At 40.2% G+C, this 20,710-nt stretch overlaps 4 protein-coding genes and 1 pseudogene across 7 annotated transcripts in view; 1 reads left to right on the forward strand and 4 right to left on the reverse strand.

The window, feature by feature from the left end:
• On the forward strand, positions 233–3,240 carry LOC107623486 (epoxide hydrolase A). Of its 4 annotated transcripts, none has more exons than XM_021112956.1 (6): positions 233–586; positions 843–1,344; positions 1,478–1,811; positions 1,977–2,075; positions 2,182–2,302; positions 2,576–3,240. In XM_021112956.1, the coding sequence occupies exons 1-6, from the start codon at positions 343–345 to the stop codon at positions 2,788–2,790; spliced, it is 1,515 nt and encodes a 504-aa protein (XP_020968615.1). In that variant the 5' UTR covers positions 233–342; the 3' UTR covers positions 2,791–3,240. The 4 variants fall into 4 exon arrangements, with proteins under 4 accessions (XP_020968615.1, XP_016181252.1, XP_016181253.1 ...); XM_016325766.2 differs by having other exon boundaries at positions 235–586; positions 861–1,344; positions 2,576–3,238; XM_016325767.2 differs by having other exon boundaries at positions 236–586; positions 866–1,344.
• Positions 3,431–5,052, reverse strand: LOC107623487 (annotated as a pseudogene).
• LOC107620812 (3,9-dihydroxypterocarpan 6A-monooxygenase-like) lies at positions 15,417–15,887 on the reverse strand. Its single transcript, XM_016322927.1, has one exon. It carries the CDS (start codon positions 15,885–15,887, stop codon positions 15,417–15,419), a length of 471 nt encoding a protein of 156 aa, XP_016178413.1.
• On the reverse strand, positions 16,198–17,781 carry LOC107620813 (serotonin N-acetyltransferase 1, chloroplastic). Its single transcript, XM_021113831.1, has 4 exons — positions 17,365–17,781; positions 17,120–17,178; positions 16,652–16,708; positions 16,198–16,567 (listed from the first exon to the last, which is right to left on the reverse strand). The coding sequence occupies exons 1-4, from the start codon at positions 17,476–17,478 to the stop codon at positions 16,417–16,419; spliced, it is 381 nt and encodes a 126-aa protein (XP_020969490.1). The 5' UTR covers positions 17,479–17,781; the 3' UTR covers positions 16,198–16,416.
• Positions 19,853–20,710, reverse strand: part of LOC107620814 (cytochrome P450 714A1) — a gene marked incomplete in the record, with an annotated part of 2,157 nt that continues 1,299 nt past the window's right edge. Inside the window, 2 exon segments of the mRNA XM_021113249.1 lie at positions 19,853–20,426; positions 20,691–20,710. Coding sequence (XP_020968908.1) covers positions 20,001–20,426; positions 20,691–20,710 — 446 coding nt within the window.

Here is a 20,710-nt window from a genome sequence, read left to right on the forward strand (position 1 = left end):
ATTAAATAAAAAAATTTAATTTTATCTTTATTAACTATTTTTTATGATATAAATTATAAAATATTTTAGAAGCAAATCATTTAGAAGTACTATATTTTTCTGAAAACAGCAATTAATAAAGATTTAATTAAAAATTTGATAAAATTATTTTACTAACAAAGTAATTAAACCAATAAAGAAAAGACAGTTGGGGGTTACATTATCCGTTTATGCAAAGACATTAAAGCACACCAAGCTTAAGGTCTTTGTAGTAAGTACTGATAATTCAAAGAGAAGCAGAGAGGAACAAGAAGTTGAAGGGCCCGAAACCCATCAGAGGGAGAAACACTGAATGAGTAAACGATGATGAAAGTTGGAGTCTTTTGTGGGCAATTGGGGTTTCTTGCCCCTTCAATTCCTACTCTTAACTCTACACATTCATATTTTTTGCGTATACATAAAAACCATGGTGCTTCTCCTCTAAAATTGGCCGCTTTCGCTCCAAATTATGCAACTCATCATCATCATCATCATCATCATCATCATCGTGACTGTACCTTCGTTGTTGCTTCTTCTGCTTCTTCATCTCCTTCCTTTGGCGGTTCAGGTGCTGAATATTCCGTTATTTTCTCGCCATCATCTTTTAATTTCCCTTCATCGAACTTCTATGTCCTATTTTGCATATTGCGTGTTTATTTTCTCCTTTCCTATTATTTGAGTAGAATTTTCAATGGTCAATTTTCAAATTCCTTCCCCTTCTTTACTTAAGCATTGGTTTGGTTCCCAGCATTAAGGGAAGACTTAGTTATCAGGATTATTTTGTTGTGGACAAATTATTATTTGTGATTGAGTTTGTGTTGAAGTGAATCACATGTCTTCAGAGCAGTTTTTGGATGTGGGAGTGAAGAAGAAAAAGGAGGGTATAGCTGGTCTAGATCAGGACGAACTAATGGACCCAAAGCTCTTAGCTGATAATGATAGTTGTTTTTGTCAGTTCCAAGGAGTTGAAATTCACCACAAGATACAGGATGCTGCTGAATCTCAATCTCAGAGTGCATTCCAGAATCATGGTGTTTCTCATCAAATCAAGAAGCCTGGTTTCCCCATGATTCTGTTGCACGGTTTCGGAGCCTCGGTTTTCTCTTGGAAACAAGTCATGAAGCCTTTGGCAGAGGTTACTGGTTCAAAAGTTCTTGCTTTTGATAGGCCAGCATTTGGATTGACATCAAGGGTGGATTTATCAAAACATCTTTCTTCAGGAAAAGGAGATGCAAAACCTCTAAATCCATACTCAATGGCATTCTCAGTGCTTGTTACGTTGTACTTTCTTGATATGTTGAACGCTGAGAAGGCAATTTTAGTAGGGTATGTGAATATTCTTTTATTTTGTCAAGTTGCTTTGTTTTCTGATATATCAGGTTGATTTCTTCCATTTCTTTAACATCGAATAATATTCATGCATTCTAGCCAAATAAAATTCACATATATTTATTGTCAGGCACTCTGCTGGTTCACTTGTGGCAGTTAATACATATTTTGAAGCCCCCGAACGTGTTGCTGCTCTGATCCTTGTTGCTCCGGCAATTTTTGCACCACTTACTAAGCCCAAGATTGTTAAAGAAAATCCATCAAGACAAGATAACCAAATGAAAGAAGAGAGCAATGCTGTCAGTCAAAATCCAATTCTTGAGTTTTACAACATGTTGTTCAACTTTGCCAAGTTCATTGCAAATGCAATAGCAAAGATGATGAGAGGAATGATAAATATGCTTAACTCTCTGTATAGGAAATTTGTATCAGCTATCCTGCGTTCTTCTGTAGCTATAATGCTGGTAATAAACTTGTTTATGGCTAATTCAATGCCATCTTTGTTACATTTGTGCCATGCGACCCTTGCCGTTGCAATCCTTTGAAACAGACTCTAACAGTAATTTATCATTGTCACTGGTCTAATTGCCTATCAAATGGCCTTTTCCTTTTCATTTCATGAATCTCAGGTAAGAATGGCAATTAATAAGTTTGGTACTTCTGCTGTTCGAAATGCATGGTATGATCCAAAGCAGGTCTCCGATGATGTCCTTAGTGGTTATACGAAGGTAATCTCACTGGGGATTTTCGTATTTCTTAATCTGCCATTGTTGTCTTTTCTTTTCCCCCTAACCTCAATAGTCGTGCTCATTTGGTTGCTGGCGATGAATGCAGCCATTGAGGATTAAGTATTGGGATAAGGCACTGGTTGAATTCACTGCAGCAATGCTTCTGGATGAGGAATCCAAGACAAAACCATCGCTTTCTCAAAGACTTAATGACATCTCATGTCCAGGTTAGGTCACTAGTCCTATTGTATTATTTCCACTTTCATTTGCCTAGTTTAGTCCTCAAAGGTAATATCTGGATCATGAAGTAGTTGACTTTGATAGAATATAGCTGTTATGTGCCAATCAATGTTGATAGAGATTTTCTGTAAACCAGGCAAATGAATTGGTACATATTTTATTTCTAGTTTGAATCATATGCCTACCCTGCTACATAGTTGACAAAACCATGAGTTGGATATTGAGAATATAACTGATGAATGAACTGTTTGGATGAGCAGTACTGATTGTCACCGGAGATACGGACCGGCTAGTTCCTTCATGGAATGCTGAGAGACTTTCGCGCGTTATACCAGGAGCATCGTTCGCCATAATTAAGCAGTGCGGTCATTTGCCCCACGAAGAAAAGGTGGAGGAGTTTATTTCAATTGTTGAAAATTTTCTAAAGCGATTAGTGACTGATTCAAATGAGCAGTATCTACAAACTATAACTTGAAAATTCAACTACTTGGCTTCCTACTTTACTTTCACACAAGATCCATATTGAGCAAACACCAAAGGCAATTAAACAGACGAATGAAGATTTATCGAAGGAGCAATGATGCATGCTCTTATTTAAGTTCTCAAGCATGGTCACCTCATTCTAGCGGCTAGTAAAGGCTTGGAAGTGGAAAATTTCCAAAAAGCAACAAGTAATGAGTTCATATTCCATTATACGTTCTGAATTTGGATCTTCTAAAGTGAAGAAGATGGTAAAGTGATAAAGTGAGGGGTTAATCACTGTTGATTTTGTAACTTCCCTGAAATGTGTGGCCCACTATCTTAATTTAAGAGTGATAAACTCTTTACTTTATCATTTTACTAACTTTCTCACTTTAGAGGATCTTGATCCATAGGTTCTAGCCTGCGATAGTACTTGAATAAATCTTCATTGTGTTTGTCTTTCTGAATGATCTTCGTTTATACCATATGACCGGTGAGCCAAATATAAGTGACTCCTCGGATTTGACAAGACTTACCATTAACAAATAACAAGCATTAGCCAAATTATCTATTTGATTTTGAAATGAATTCTAAACAGTGGCAGTTTAGCAACTTCTTTCTGAGAGAAAACATCCCCCGTTACTAAGAGAAACTTCAATAAATGAACTTTCATTATTATGAATGACAGTCAGCACTATTTTTAACAGAGTTGATCCCAATAATGTAAAATTTATTTACAATCCTGATGGAATGGCCATTTGGCCTGCTTGTTTAGCTATGTACAACCAAATAAAATTACATGAAATAACCCCTTAATGATTGTTCAGAAAGGAGGATTGATCTCTTTAATAAGATAATCATCCCCTAAGCCTGGAGAAACTTCAAATCCTGACATAAAATCATCACCAAATATTAGAGCACCGGCTGCTAACGTCCCAGCACCTAACTCCATTGCAAGTGTTGTTGGTCCACCGGGAGGTTTCCTTGGTGGTGGCATGTCAGTGTACCTTGGGGGCAGACAATCATTTCTTGTGAGAAAAGTGGGAATATAACCACCATTGGAGAGTTGGGGTGGTGGTGGAGGAGTTTGAGTTCCGAGCTGTTCATTGCTTGGTCCAGCTACAGCATCGTAGCTCGGTTCACCGTCATATGGGTCAGCATGGTTTATAGCAGGGAATGGCATTGAATGGAAATCAGGTACGGTTCTCTCTTCATGATTTTCTTCCTGATGGTATGAATATTGGGGGTGTTTTTGCGGATAGGCTTGGCCTAATCCTCCCTTTGAGAAGTGTGTATTATTGCCACCATTTAAGGGCACCATTCCTCCTTTGCCACCTACAAAATGGAAAACTTAATGTTTTGCACGAGTATATTGATGAATTAAGATCTTTCTGAAATAAGAGAAGCCAAAGATCATGAATGCAGAAGAAGCTATAGTGAAGCTGAAATGAAAAACTCTTGTCTATGGGTTGTGAAATAATTCACATACCTGACTGGGATTTTGGTTCTTTTTTTACCTCATGGACACGGATTGAAATATCAATGAAACCTCTTGGTTTGCTAGCATTCTTCTTACGAAGTTGGTAGCTCCGAACTTCCGCATGCCTTAGCTGTGACTCCTCAGAATCCTTTACCTCCTTGTCAAGAAACTCTCTGAGAACAACCGTTGTTGAACCATGAAGCTTTTCCATGAGGAAGATGGGCTCGATACTGTAAACTTCCACGTTCAGTGCCGAATCTCGGAAGTTTGGTACCGAATCATCAACAGGAATGGTTAATATGGTTCTCCAAACAGGACTCCCATTCTCAGAATCATCAACCTTGGTGCAATATTTGCTGTTATAATCAATCCACCCAACAGCAAACCATTGACGCTTCCACAGTGACGTTGAATGCTGAAGTCCATGAGCAGATATCAAGCACACCTCCAACCAAGTAATCCCCATATAGAGTGCACAGAGAAGAAATAATGAGATGTGAAATGGATGTTGTCCCCTGTAAACTTCTTTAGATATGGGTTGCTCAGAAACTGAGAAAAGAGAGATGAAAATGGACACGTTTAGCTGTATTTAAAATGTGCATGCTTTACTTTGAGATGAGAAAATTCTTATTCCTAAGCTCCATTAGAGGGTACCCTTTTGCCGACTCTTGATTTCCTGTTAAGTGCATCACATCACATGCATAGAGGAATCTGTTTACGTATACACATTGGGAACAATTAAAAAGTACGCATGTAAAGATCATATCACTTACGCCAACTTTAATTTGATAAACTTATTTTTGATTGCTTAACAAACAATTTTAATATGCAAATTCTTTGGGTTTTTTATTTAAATTAAATAAATATAAAATTTATGAAAATACATAAATTACAATGTAATAATATAAATACACAATTAATCATGAATATAAATTCAGTATTCGAGATATTCACCATGCATAAATTAGTGACTTAGTAAAAAAATGTACTCATTCAATTTAATTCAAATAATTTTAAATTTTAAAATTATAAAAATATTTTATTTAAAATTTAGATGATTATAATTTAAATTAATATTTTAATTTAATTCAATAAAAATAAATATACTTGTTGTTCATACCCTGGCCCAATGATAAGACACAGGTCCAAACGAAAGGCCCAATCCAAAGGATTAAGCCTCGCTCTATACCGACCCTCACCCCACGAAGTCAGTTCTTATCACGACTTGCTCTAAAGAAGTCGGGACAAAGATTAGCTGGCAGATAAGATACCCATTCAAATGAGTAACTGTCCCTAAAATCTCTCTACCCACTTCCTGGAGCCATATCTCAACTTCCCTAAGATAAAGGGACAGTTATTCCCCATGAATAACGGAACTACACCAACGGTGGTTATGGGTTCACCGCTATAAATACACTGACTCTTCTCAGGTATCACTAAGTCCCAATACTCTCTAGACCTGCTCACACCCTTGCTGACTTAGGCATCGGAGTGTCTTTGCAGGTACCACCCCCCATTTGTTCATACTCACAAGTCGGACGGGGGCCCCCAAGGTGCAGACCCACTTAAAGGCTCCCTTCCTCAGACGATTGGGCTAACCTAGCAAGTCCAGCCCACCATCTCCGGTTACCCATCGTAACATTGGCGCCGTTGCCGGGGACCCGAGAGATCAACCAGTGATGGCGGACAAATCCCTAAGGAGGGTCACGTAGAAACAGATTCCGAACAAGAGAATCTGGATACCGGAAATAACGACGCGGACTTAACCCTCCGCCAGGAAACCAACGATCAACACAGAGAGGGTACCTCCGGAGTCAAAACCCCGAAGGTGAATTCCTCTGAAGGCCGTGAATCGGAGAAGGACGGACAGTCCCACGCAACTGAACTTATGGGATTAGTTCATGTCCACCAAAGTCGCTTGGAACAACTAGAACAGGAACGGGAACGACAAAGGGAGATAGAAAAGCACCTAAGAGAGGAGATGGATCGACGAAAAGAGTTAGAGAAAAAACTCTTAAAGTTAGAATCCTCCCTCAAAGGTCGGAACTCCCGTGACGATAGAGAAGAATCGCCCCTGGGAGGGGAAGATCCTTTTAGCGAGGACATAATGAGGGCAAAGGTTCCAAGAAACTTTAAAAGCCCCGATATGGACCTCTATGATGGAACCACAGATCCAAAGCATCACTTGAGCAACTTTAAAAGTCGGATGTATCTGGTTGATGCTTCCGACGCAACGCGTTGCAAAGCTTTTCCGACCACCTTGTCGAAAGCAGCGATGAAATGGTTCGACAGCCTCCCCCCAAGGTCGGTAACCAGTTTTGAAGACCTCTCAAGGAAGTTTTTGATGAGGTTTTCTATCCAGAAAGACAAAGTGAAACATGCGCCAAGCCTCCTGGGAATAAAGCAAGAGGTCGGAGAATCCTTACGAGCCTATATGGAAAGGTTCAACAAAGCATGTTTAGAGATTTAAGACCTGCCCACAGAGGCAGTCATAATGGGGTTAGTCAATGGGCTTAGAGAAGGTCCCTTCTCACAGTCCATATCTAAAAGACACCCCACCTCCCTAAGCGATGTACAGGAAAGAGCCGAAAAGTACATCAACATGGAGGAAAATGCTAAGCTGAGAGACCTAAGTTGCCGACCTGGGCACCCTCCCTCAACAAAAGAAAGGGAGAGGGAAACCAAGAAGAAGGAAGAACTCGGTCTCGATAGACCAAGGAAATATCACTCTTATACTCCTCTAAAGGTCTCTATAGTGGATGTATACAGAGAGATTTGTAATACTGAAAGGCTGCCACCCCCCAGACCCATTAAAAATAAAAAAGGGGGAGCCGCAGCGACTACTGTGAGTACCATAAAATATATGGTCACTCCACAAACGACTGCTACGACCTTAAAAATGTAATAGAAAAGCTAGCTAGAGAAGGTCGGCGTGACAGATATCTCATAGAAAGGTCGGGCAGTCATGGAAAGAGAAAGCGAGATGATATGGATAGAAGAGACCCACCACCGCAGACTCCGGAGAGACATATCCATATGATCTCAGGAGGGTTTGCGGGAGGGAGACTCACCAAATCCTCTCGCAAAAGACATCTCAAGAGAGTCTACCAGGTCGGAGGAGAGTCATCCGACCTCCCTACCATTTCATTCACAAAAGAAGATGGGCAAGGAATAATCCCTGGACACGATGATCCAGTGGTAATAACTATGATCCTAGCAAATGCCCATCTCCATAGAACCCTAGTAGACCAAGGAAGCTCAGCGGACATTCTTTTCAGGCCCGCTTTCGACAAACTAGGGTTGGATGAAACAGAGTTAAGAGCCTATCCCGACACCTTGTACGGATTAGGCGACACGCCAATAAAGCCACTGGGATTTTTGCCCCTCTACACCACTTTTGGAAAAGGGGAAAAATCAAAAACTTTGAGTATAGACTTCATAGTCATCGATGTAGGGTCAGCATATAATGCTCTAATCGGTAGAGCTACCCTTAATCGACTCGGAGCGGTAGTATCCACTCCCCACCTTTGTATGAAATTTCCGACCTCAGCGGGGATAGCAACGGTAAGGGGAGACCAGAAATTGGCAAGGAAATGCTACAATGAAAGTCTAAACCTGAGAAAGAAAGGCCGAGAAGTCCACACAATAGAGCTCGGAGGTGCAAGGGCTAGAGAAGATCTACGACCACAGCCGGGAGGAAAAACCGAGGAGATACAGGTAGGCGAAGAGGAAGGGAAAAATACTCACATAGGAGCCAACCTAGGGAAAACCCTAAAACAAGGGTTGACTAAGCTCCTAAGAGATAACTCCGATCTCTTCGCCTGGAAGGCCTCCGACATGCCTGGGATAGACCCCGAGCTCATGTCCCACAAGCTTTCGGTCTACCCGGGGTCCCGACCTGTACAACAAAGAAGACGCAAGCTCGGCCCAGAACGAGCCCTGGTAGTAGAAGAGCAAGTACAGGCGCTCCTTGAAGCCGGCTTCATCAGAGAAGTCAAGTACCCAACATGGATAGCCAATGTAGTGCTAGTCAAAAAATAAAATGGCAAATGGAGAATGTGTGTCGACTATACCGACTTAAATAAGGCCTGTCCCAAGGACCCTTATCCACTGCCAAGTATTGACACCCTAGTAGACTCCAGCTCGGGGTATCAATACTTGTCGTTCATGGACGCCTACTCGGGGTATAACCAAATCCCGATGTATGAGCCAGACCAGGAGAAGATATCATTCATCACACCCAGAGCTAATTTCTGCTACGTGGTCATGCCATTTGAACTGAAAAATGCAGGGGCCACGTATCAGAGGTTGATGAATAAGGTGTTCGACTCCCACCTTGGAGGCCTAATGGAAGTATACGTCGACGACATGCTGGTGAAAACCGAAAAAGAAGTCGACCTCTTGTCAGAATCTCACGAGTCTTTGACACCATAAGGTTACACGGGATGAGACTAAATCCCGCAAAGTGTGCCTTCGCGGTAGAGGCAGGAAAATTTCTAGGACTTATGCTGACACAAAGAGGGATCGAAGCAAATCCCGATAAGTGTAGAGCTATCCTAGAGATGAAAAGCCCGACTTGTTTAAGAGAGGTCCAACAACTGAATGGCCGTCTTGCAGCCCTCTCCAGATTTTTGGCAGGATCAGCATTAAAATCCCTTCCGCTGTTCTCCTTATTGAGAAAGGGATGTCAGTTCGAATGGACTCCTGAATGCGAGGAGGCGTTCCAGGAGTTCAAAAGATTCTTGAGCCAACCTCCTATTCTGACCCGACCTATGGCTGGAGAAGACCTCGTCCTATACCTATCTGTAGCAGACAAGGCCGTCTCATCGGCCCTAATAAGAGAAGACGAGGCAGGTCAGCATCCAGTATATTTCATCAGTAAAGTTCTACAAGGCCCTGAGCTAAGGTACCACAAACTAGAGAAGTTTGCCTACTCCTTAGTAGTAGCCTTACGAAGGCTACGGCCTCACTTTCAAGCTCACACAATAAGAGTTCGCACGAACCAACCCATGAAGCAAATCCTCCAAAAGACGGATGTTGCAGGGAGAATGGTTCAATGGGCAATAGAGCTCTCCGAGTTCAACTTGAAGTATGAAACTCGGACGGCGATTAAAGCCCAGTGCCTCACCGACTTCATTGCAGAATACGCGGGAGACCAAGAGGAAAAACCAACTACATGGGAACTCTATGTAGATGGCTCCTCAAACAAAACAGGAAGCGGTGCAAGCATAATATTGGTGGATGAAAGAGGAACCCAGATAGAGGTTTCCCTCAAATTTGAATTCCCAGATTCAAATAATCAGGCAGAGTATGAAGCCTTGATTGTTGGATTGAAGCTAGCGGAAGAAGTCAGTGCCACAAAGGTGATGATATACAGCGACTCGCAAGTGGTGACCTCCCAGATAAGTGGAGAGTATCAGGCAAAGGACCCAAATATGAAGAGGTACTTGGAAAAAACTCTGGAACACCTTGGGCGCTTTGCAGAAACTGAGGTCAAACACATAACTCGGGATCTAAATAGCAGAGCAGACGCCCTATCCAAGTTAGCAAGTACCAAGCCAGGAGGGAATAACAGGAGCCTGATCCAGGAAACTCTCCAGGAACCCTCCGTAGTAAAAGAAAAAGACAAGCAAGAAGTCTTTGAGGTAGTCGGACTAAGCCTCGGATGGATGAACCTCTTGGTCGAATACATGAAATTCGACATCCTCCCGAAAGAAGAAAAAGAAGCCAAGAAAATCCGGAGGGAAGCACAACACTACACCTTGGTGAAAAATATCCTCTACAGGAGGGGGATATCAACACCAGTGTTAAAGTGCGTACCGACCTCAAAAACCACCGAGGTGTTAGAGGAAGTCCATAGCGGGATCTGCGGAAATCATCTCGGAGCAAGGTCATTGGCTAGGAAAGTGATCCGAGCTGGATTCTACTGGCCGACCTTACAGAAAGATGCGACCGAATTTGTGAAAAAGTGTCAACCATGCCAGATGCATGCAAATTTCCATGTGGCTCCCCCGGAGGAGCTCATCAGCATCACTTCTCCATGGCCCTTTGCAAAATGGGGAATGGATTTGCTAGGTCCTTTTCCCCAGGCGCCAGGACAAGTCAAATACCTGATCGTGGGAATAGACTACTTCACAAAATGGATAGAAGCAGAACCATTGGCCACCATCACCGCACAAAGAAGTCGGAGGTTCCTCTACAAAAATATCATCACAAGATATGGGATACCCCATTCCATTACTACAGATAATGGAACCCAGTTCACCGACTCCACCTTTAGAAGCCTAGTAGCCAGTATGAAAATCAAATACCAGTTCACCTCGGTGGAGCACCCGCAAGCCAATGGGCAAGCCGAGGCAGCCAACAAAGTCATACTGGCAGGGCTGAAGAAAAGATTACAAGATGCAAAAGGAGCTTGGGCCGAAGAGCTCCCACAAGTACTATGGGCTTACAGGACAACCCCCCAGTCTGCCACTGGAGAAACGCCCTTCCGACTAGTCTATGGCGTAGAAGCCATGATACCAATAGAAGTCAACGAACAAAGCCCAAGAGTAATTTTTCATGACCAGATCGAAAACGTACAGGGGCACAAAGAGGAGCTCGACTTGCTCCCCGAAGTCCGAGAGGAAGCCCAGATAAGAGAGGCAGCGTTGAAGCAAAGGATGACTACAAGGTACAACAAAAAAGTCATTCGAAGAGCATTCACCCCGAACGACTTGGTCTTGATCAGAAACGACATTGGAGTCAATAAATCAGGGGAAGGAAAACTCGCTGCAAATTGGAAGGGACCATACAAAGTCAATGAGATCTTAGGAAAAGGTTATTATAAAGTAACCGACCTGAACGGAACCGAGTTACCGAGGTCGTGGCATGCTTGTAATATGAAAAGGTACTACAGTTAAAAGCGAACTCTACTCCCTGATGTACTCTTTTCCCAACTTCATGATTTTTTTCCCAAAAATTAAAGGGTTTTTTCTGGAGAAGGGTTTTTAACGAGGCATCATAGTAGAGGCTAAGGGAAATAGATTGTCAAAAACCCTTAGTAGCAATAAGGTACCTCCCCAGTTAATAAAGATCTTTTTCATCTTACAAATATCTCTTATAAATTCCTTTTTTGTTTTCTCTTTCTTTTGACGAAACGCACCGACTTAAGCTTGACAAAACGTGAAAATCCCATGAACCGACCTAGATGGTCGTCAAGATAAAACGACGAGGTACAAGTCGGTGTAAAGAGGTTACAGAGGTTGATCATGATAAACTCGGAAACATTCCGACTCATAAGTCGAGATAGGAAACCGAGTAAAATAAAAATGACTCACAAAAGTAGCCTAAGTCATAAAAACTCAATAAAACAAAATTGAGTACGAGGAATAAACAAAAGAGATCGAAAAAACCCAGGAAAAGGTCAGAAAGCTGTCCTAAAAATCCTTAAAACAAAAAGGTTCAGAAAAACAGACAAGCTAAGGAAAAGATTTTTCAGAAAAAGATCAAGGGGGTTTGAAAAATCACTATCAAAAAGCATGCACGCATAAGGTAACTTAAACCCTTATCCAAAAAAGGATATTTATTTTTAACTTAAACCCTTATTAAAAAAGGGTATTTTAAATATTTTGTTTACGGCCTTATAAGGCCAGAAGCAAATTGTTCAAACAGCACCAAACACAAATAAAAGTTTAAAAAAGGGGGGACCCACAGGCCGGGCCCCCAAATAGCCAACAAATTACTTTTTCGAAAGAGGAGTAGACGGATCACCACCACCAGAGTCAGGGAGAGCGCCACCAGGACCAGGGAGAGAGGCATCCATTGGAGACGAAGAGGAAGTCGGAGGAACTGCTGAAGAACTCGGAGCGTCCTTTGAGTGAGGAGGGGACTCAATGATCCTCTGCCCCCCGAGTCTTCAATTCTGACTCGGAAACGATCATGGGAGCAGGGGGATCAACTATGGCACCGTCAAGGACAACTTTGTCAGGATCCAAAGGAGAAAGATCCAAGTCAGGAGCAATAACTCCAACTTGCTCCTTAAAGATCCTCCAAGCCTCCTCGGCAGCCTCGGCAATAGAGTCTTCTAACTCGGTATATGCCTTCCGAGAATTCAGCAAATCATTATTTACAGACACAAGATCTTCAAATAAACTTTGGTAGCTGTCCTGCGCCGTTTTCCTCAAGCCCACCTCCATGTTGCATTGGGCTTGCAACTTCCTCTCCCTCTCCCGAAGGCCATCTCTCTCCTCCCTCAGCTTGGCGACCTCCTCCTTCAACCCCCTCTCATGCTCTTGATATACAAGAAGCCTTCCTTCCAGCTCCTCAACCTTCGAGGTTGAATCCAAAGAGCTGAGAGGAGCCTTCTCAAAAATATCTAAGAGTTTACCACAAACACCCGCCGCCCTGAGACTCTCCTCAACCAAAGAGGTAAGGTGATTCCGAACAGATACATCATCCATTCTCATATGAGCATGAGGGTAGATGTACTTTCAGACGAATGCAAGGGCATCCGCCTTAACCTCACTCTCAAAAGAAGAGACAGACTCTAAAGTCTTGCGCTTCCTCCTCTCGGGCTCAGGAGAAGGTCGGGCGGAGGGGGTGGCTGAGAGAAAGCTGAAGAAGAAATCACAATGGGCTGGGAAGGAGTCCCAACGTTCCGAGGAGGAGGAGGAGGAGGAGAGATAACCGCCTTGGAGCCACCAGTCCTGGCCCGAGACCTTGCTTTGGCCTCCTGGACTCTCTGGTAAGATTGCTGAGCATTCTTCTTCGCCATCTCTGCAAAAACAAGAAAGTAACAAAAAATCAAACAAGTCGGTACAAGAAATCACAAGTCGGAAGTAAAATTAGAAAAACAAAAGCTACCTAGTTGCGCCTGGATAAAAGTCGGAGACCCCTGGAAGAATTTCTTAGTGTCCAGATATGGGGCCCTCCCCCACACTTCTCGGAGGAACCTCACAACGGCCGCCTCCACTTCATCTAGGTCATCCAGACCATATTTCTCACAGGGGGAGGCCTCCAACCAGTATAGAGGAAAGCGAGGAGAAGCACTCTCATCCAAGAAAAAGGGGTGGTGACCCTCTACTGCTTGAACTTTGAAAAAATAGTTTTTGAAATCATGAAAGGACTCATCAAAAAGGGTGAAAACTCTCTGACCTTGAATGGCTCGGAAAGACACCCACTGTTGCTTATTATTCAACCCACTGAAGGGCTTGGTCATATGGAAGAGATAGAAGAAAACCCTCAGAGAAGTCGGAAACTCCAAGGCCTGGCTGATGAATTGGTAAATTTTCAAAAAACCCCAAGAGTTGGAGTGAAGCTGAGTGGGAGCAACTCGGCAGTGACGCAAAACAGACATCTCAAAATTGGAAAAAGGAAGAAAAACACCCAAACGGGTGATCATACACTCATACATAAAGAAAAAATGAGGGACCGCTTCACTGGCCCTCCCGAAGCAAACCCGGTCTTCTGGACCCGGGACTACCAACTCATACTTCGGCTCGTCCTCCTCAGAAGTACAAATTCTGTGGCGAGTACGAAGATGGGTGATAAACTCAGTATCGACCGAAGGTTCCTCCCCTAGGACCGTGACATCAACCCACTGAGAAAGAACATCTACGGAAGCCATTTTCTTTCTTTTCTTAAAAAGGTGACGAAAACCTACAAAGAAAAAGGAAAAGGAAAATAAAAAAAACACGGTCTCTAAAGGGAGGGAATACGGAACTAAACGGAAGTCTACAAACCAACCTATCTACAAAATAAAGGCATGCAAATAGAAAAGCATGTTACAGAAGGAGAAAAAACTAAAACTAACCTTTATCTGAAAATGAGGGTTGGAGGAAGTAAAAGCCTTCAAACACAAGAGTGCAGCACGAACAGATGAAAAGGAAATTTGAAAAATCACAGAAACGAAACAAGGAAAGAGAGGAAAGGTATTTATAAGTACGTTAGGGGCACAATAGTAAAAACGGGGCAGTCATTAATAAAGACGCACCGTTACCAAGACCATCAATACCTACGCACATCCCTAACGGACGCGACGTTTGAGTAGACGTAACTGTCAGAACCAAAAGGTCACGAAAAGTCACGTCGATTTTAGGCCATCACGTCGGTCCTCCAACAAGTCGGCTACGACCCCGAGTAGAATACTCGAACCCAAATTTTAAAAGAAATTGGGCTCGAGTAGGGGCACTATTCATACCCTAGCCCAATGATAAGGCCCAGGTCCAAACGAAAGGCCTAATCCAAAGGATTAAGCCTCGCTCTATACTGACCCTCACCCCACGAAGTCGGTTCTTATCACGACTTGCTCTAAAGAAGTCGGGACGAAGACTAGCTGGCAGATAAGATACCCATTCAAATGAGTAACTGCCCCTAAAATCTCTCTACCCACTTCCTGGAGCCATATCTCAACTTCTCTAAGATAAAGGGACAGTTATTCCCCATGAATAACGGAACTACACCAACGGTGGTTATGGGTTCACCGCTATAAATACACTGACTCTTCTCAGGTATCACTAAGTCCCAATACTCTCTAGACCTGCTCACACCCTTGCTGACTTAGGCATCGGAGTGTCTTTGCAGGTACCACCCCCCATTTGTTCATACTCACAAGTCGGACAGGGGCCCCCAAGGTGCAGACCCACTTAAAGGCTCCCTTCCTCAGACGATTGGGCTAACCTAGCAAGTCCAGCCCACCATCTCCGGTTACCCATCGTAACACTTGTATTATTGTATTAGTTATTTATAAGTACTGAAAAATTAATTAAAAATGACTTTAATTAAGTCATGCGTGTATAAAAATAAATTGGCTACACTTTATGCGCATACTTAATCTAATAATGTCATCTTTTATGTTGGTATGGTAAAATAGTATCTATATAATATCTTTTTCATACTAAATGGATGTTCTTTTATATATTTTTCGAATTTTTTTGTATTGCAAATGTGAATGTCTTTATTTCTTTAAGAATTTCATATATTTTTTAAATTTTATAGATATTTAATTATTTTTGCTAAAATATAATTAGATGTTTCTTTTGTTAAGTATTAGGATATTTTTTTTCATACTAAATGAATATTTTTTTTTATATTTCTGTAATTATTCAATTTTAGCTAAGATCAAGTGTGTAGTTTAGGGTCTCTTTAATCATCAAAACGGCACCTAAATATCCACCAAACTATAGGAGAACGAAATGCGCATTCCCCCTACTCATCATCAAGAAGATCTGAGGAATATCAACACCCTTCATGAACCACAAGAAATCCGACACGTTGAACTTCCCGCTCAGCTCCACCGTGTCCTCCCCCACCTTTCTCAGCGCCTCCGCTTCTCCTCCCCTTTCAGAACAACTCTTCTGCCTCATCGTCATCATCGATATCACGTTGTTGGTCAGCATCATGAGTTCTGCCCCAATATCCACGGCCTCACCGGCCAACCCTTTCTTCGCCAAATCGCTAAGGAACCTCTTCCTCTCTTGCTGCCTCACGTGGAGGAGCTGGTGGAGCATTTTGCCGCCCAGGAGCTCCAACATGCACACCTTCTTCATGAACTTCCAATAGGATCCGTACGGTTTGTGTGTTGGGGGGTCGGAGAAGGAGGTTTCGTAGATTTTGAGGAACTTTCTGGCGGCTTCAGCGGTGGAAGCCATGACGCAAGGCGGAGAGGGTTGAGAGAGAGAGGGGTCTGTGTGATTGTTGGAGTTAGGTAGGTTAATGTAAGAGAGGAGAGAAAGGTTTTTAATAAACCATGTGAACAATGGAAAAAAGAAAAAAAATAAAATTAAAATCATAAATCAGATTATTTTTAATTTCAGATATTAAAATTTGAAAAATAAGGATTAGCAATTAAACTAAGTCACAATTGGCACGGTTACTCCCAATTTTGGTTACTCCCAATTTTACGCTAACCGCCTATTTTCCATTTGCTATAAAAAAAATAAAAAATTAAAAATAAAGAACTTTGGAAAGTTAAGAGTGTTTATATGCAGATGTTCTACAAAAGAGAGTATTCATCCATTTATCATGTTTCTACATTTACAACGAAACTGCAACAATTTTTGTATATTTAGCATTTACAAATTTTCAATGGAGACACCTATTTATCAAACCTCTTGTAGAGCAGTGTGTGTCCTGATTCCACTCACTGTTCATGTTGTTCTTGAAGACTCGTATGGTCCCTTAAGACTTAAGAGGGGGAATCAACAATAGCTTTCTACCCGCACGTGTAAAGGTTAGTTCTTCCTCGGCAGTAGATGAAGCAGTTCTGGTGTACATCATGGTTGTAGAGCCTAAAATGTCACCCCCAAATCCACATGCCTTAAAAAACAACCTGCGTAAAAAATTGAGGACATAACTTGCTATTCACAAAGGAATAAGATTGTGCACTCTAGGAGGAGTTGAGGAAAGTTGAAACCTCTCGTTCTCGGTGCAAAGGGCTGCTATGTCATAAACACCTCTATTTATAAGCATTCTGCAAAAATATGCAATATTAACTAACGTATAATATTGATCTGTAAACCAAAAAGTAAGTGAAATTATTACCGTCTTACTTTTTAAGTCTTTAACAACCAACTTCATATGTTTTCTTTTTTCCCCAAGGTTTAGGCCAAAAAAAGGGAAAAGAGAAGTATCTTATTTTCATCTTTTCGCAGCACGCAATCCATATATAAGTGCACAACCTCCAAGACATGTGAATGTGATCAAAACATAAATGCTAAAAGACAACCATGAATTGAAGTGAAATTTTATACCAACATTTCCAACATGGCAAAAGCTTCAGGATTGAGATTACATGTTGAAAGCCCGTAACAAAACAAGGTAAGGAACCAGCAAAGTAAATGCTAAATCATGAGAAGAACAATGGCCTGTTGGCCTTGCATACCTCACAATTCTTTTAAGTATCACCCTTCCAATTCCCATTCTCCTCAGGGATGGAATAACCTGCGAGACATTGAACCACGTTTATTCATATACATGTTAACCAAATTAACCCAGTACCCAAAAAACAAATAATCAAAAACCCAATGTTACAACTCTTTTATGTGTTTATTGCCATCGAACTCAGCGCATGGGCATTTTATCAAACAGGTAAAGCTCATCTTTTTTATTTATTTTTGCAGGTGCTACCATGACATCATAAATTGAAGCAGTGAGGCCGCAGTCAGAAACGGCACGCCCAAACCCCACCAATTCACCGTCGGAAGGAGTCACCGGCGTCACACACTCAACCAAATCGTCCATCCCAAAACTTCCATCGTCACCACTATCAGCAGCGGCAAGAACGTGGTGAGACTTGCAGAAGACGGAGACAACGACGGCGCTGTGAGAGAGAATCGACGTGGTGGGGATCAGTAGAGATGTAAATTGGGAAGATGGGTGGTCTAAAGAGAAGGTTCTTGTTGGTGGTTGATTTTATTGTTGTTGTAGTTCTGAGCCATTTGAGTTCCATGGTGGAATTTCTGGAGGTGGAACACTCTATCATCATTGTTAACGGTGCGTTTGCTGCCACTCCCATTGTTTCTGACTATTGAGCTTTTGGATAGGCAGAGTAAATAAATTTTTTATATTATTTTATTATTTTAATTTAAATATTTAAATAGATTTTATTAATTAATTTTATAATAAAATTAATATTTATTTATTAAAATTAAAATTAACATATAAAAATTAGTAAAATATATTTTTATATCAAATAATTTTTTAGTACTTTTTTCTTTCTAATGCTAAACCAAACATAATTGTAATTATTTATAGAGCAATAATCTAAATTAGTATGAAACGTTTAATTCTTAATGAATTTTAATGATTAAGTGTATTGAGCATTTTTCTAGTCTTTTTTTAAATAGGAAAAGTATACATAACCAATAAGATTTTTGAACAATGTGTAAACAATGTGAATTAATAGGGTTAAAAGAGTAAATTTAATTAGAAGCATTAAATTAAGGTGTAGTGTATTTTCATTTGATTGGTGGTTGTTCATATTGTTCAAAATTTTCATTGTTCCCCTAGCACTCCCCTTTTAAATAATGCTCCGCATTTAAGTGAACTGCTTTCACATGCGGCATTACTTATTTATAACAGACTTTTAATAAAAATATCATTTTTTCATTTTTTTAATGTGAAGTTTCTTTTTTTTTTCTGATTTTTCTATGTTTTTTTATTATTATCTCTTTTTCTTTAGATTTTCATTTTTTTTTAATTTTATTGTGTTTTCCTCTAATTTTGATCTGCATTTGTATTTTTGAAATCTAACACTGTATTATTTTCTAAATCGAATAGCATATTATTCTTCTGTATCAAAACAATGAATAATTCAAGTTCAAATCCGTTGAATAAGAGCAATTTGGATTATTCTTCCGAATCGAATCAAGTGGACAATGTTTAGATCGGTCTTAATTTTATTTAGTTTCATTCTTCAACAATTTTCTGTTCATTTGTTATTATGCTGTCGTTTTGATAATATTTTGGTTTATTCATCAACAATTTTCGGATCATTTGGTATTATATAATGGTATCGTTTTTGAATTTATATAATGCATAATTTTCAGTCCATTTGTTATTACACAATGGTCTTGTTATGATAACATTTTGGTTCATTTTTCAACAATTTTGAATTGAGTGGAATGGAATGCAATTGAATAAAATGATAATGAATAATTTTATTTTTTTTGCTAAAACCAGTGTTGCTTATGAATTTGATTTTGGATAGAATACAAGAGTTTTTGAATTTATAGAATGCACAATTTTCGCTTCATTTGTTATTGCACAATATGTTGTTGTCGATGAACAATTTATCTCAAAGGTTAGAATGAAAACACTTGAAGAAGTTGGAAAGTTCTACGAAAATTATTCAAACTTATTGATTTTTCTAGGAAAATAAAGAACATCACTCAAAAAGGGAGATGAAAATAAGAATCAATTAACTACATGTACTACAAAATTTGGTCAATACTTATCAGCCGCTGCAGCATAAAGTAAATTCAATTAACACACAAATGAATTAAAATTAGTTCAAATTTGAACAAACAGTGAAAAAAGTCAATCATAAACAAAAATACATCGAATTCATTTCTGGATTAGTTACAAAATTAACTGCAAAGCCTCTTCATAGCTGCCACAAGTGGTCTAAGGAGTACAATTCACTGAGATTCTGCAAGCGTAATCGAACAGCTGCAGCAGAGTCCCCTGGATCAATCTTAGTAACTTCTTTACTTATTATCTCCTGATAACTTCAATTAGCATACACAAACAAAGACATTAATATTTGTGGGATTGTAAGAAAGCATTGCCCTTCAATGTGATCATGAATGTTTTATTATGCTATGAGGGTGTCGGGATGAAGCTTCTGACAAGAAGATAGTATATCAGCATGATTCATGATGATGATGTTCAAATTGAAAGGTTTCAGAGGTAAAAAAGATACACATTAGGAAAGAGGAGGAAGATTAGTGGGTGAAGATAAGCGAGAAGATGACCACTGAGGGAGACTGGGATTTGGGATAAAGTGACGAAAGAGAGAAAAAGTGTTGCATTGAACAATATTTTATGAATTCTCATGTTCATAATTTTTTTTCTTTCTATACTATTATACAGTGTGCATCGTAGATGATAGATGTGTGAAATGGAGTGATTCATATATCATTACTCGTTAAAACTTAAAAAAGCATATGACTATATAAGCTTAACAACTCCTAGAAGCAACACCTCATAGAACAAGTACATATATATAAGAATGAAATTCAAAATGCTCATGGCAACATGGATTAGATCTTTCGAATAAGGATATGCACACCATATCCTGGTTCTATAATCATCCTATATTTGGGAGAATGCTTATAACTTGGAGACAAAGTGAAGCTAAACTTGGAGATGATGAGTGCCAACACAACCTTTAACTGAACTATTGCAAAATTTTTGCCTAGACACAATCGAGGACCCAATCCAAATGGTACATATGCTTGTGGATACTTGCAAGCTTTAGAGAGACCCTCACTGAACCTTTCTGGTTTAAATTCATTTGCATCTGGTCCCCAATTTTCAGGATCTCTATTCATTGTTGGAATCAGGGTCCATAAACAAACTCCTTTAGGGACATGAAGGTTTCCAATTTGAATATCTTCATATGCCTCCCTTGAAACAAAGGCTGCCGGTGGATACAAACGTAGCACTTCTTGAATCACCATATTCAACTGTCAAAAATAATAGTGTGGCAATCAATATCAACAAAAAATCATGACTCTATAGTTTCTGTATAAACAAAACCACCTCTTAAAAGTTTAAGTTGATAAAAAGTGAAATGTGAATAGTTATATGTTAACATGCATCAAACTCTAGGCCTTTTAAGTCATTGAAGCTTTGATACATAAAACAATTTCTCTCAAAAACTTAAACTAATAAGAGAAGACACATGAAATATTATATCTCTAACATTTCTTATTTTCGCCAGATAATACCGTTTTCAACAGAGGGAGAG

The sequence above is a fragment of the Arachis ipaensis genome, chromosome B10 (genome assembly GCF_000816755.2).
Source record: "Arachis ipaensis cultivar K30076 chromosome B10, Araip1.1, whole genome shotgun sequence".
NCBI classification, from domain to species: domain Eukaryota; kingdom Viridiplantae; phylum Streptophyta; class Magnoliopsida; order Fabales; family Fabaceae; genus Arachis; species Arachis ipaensis.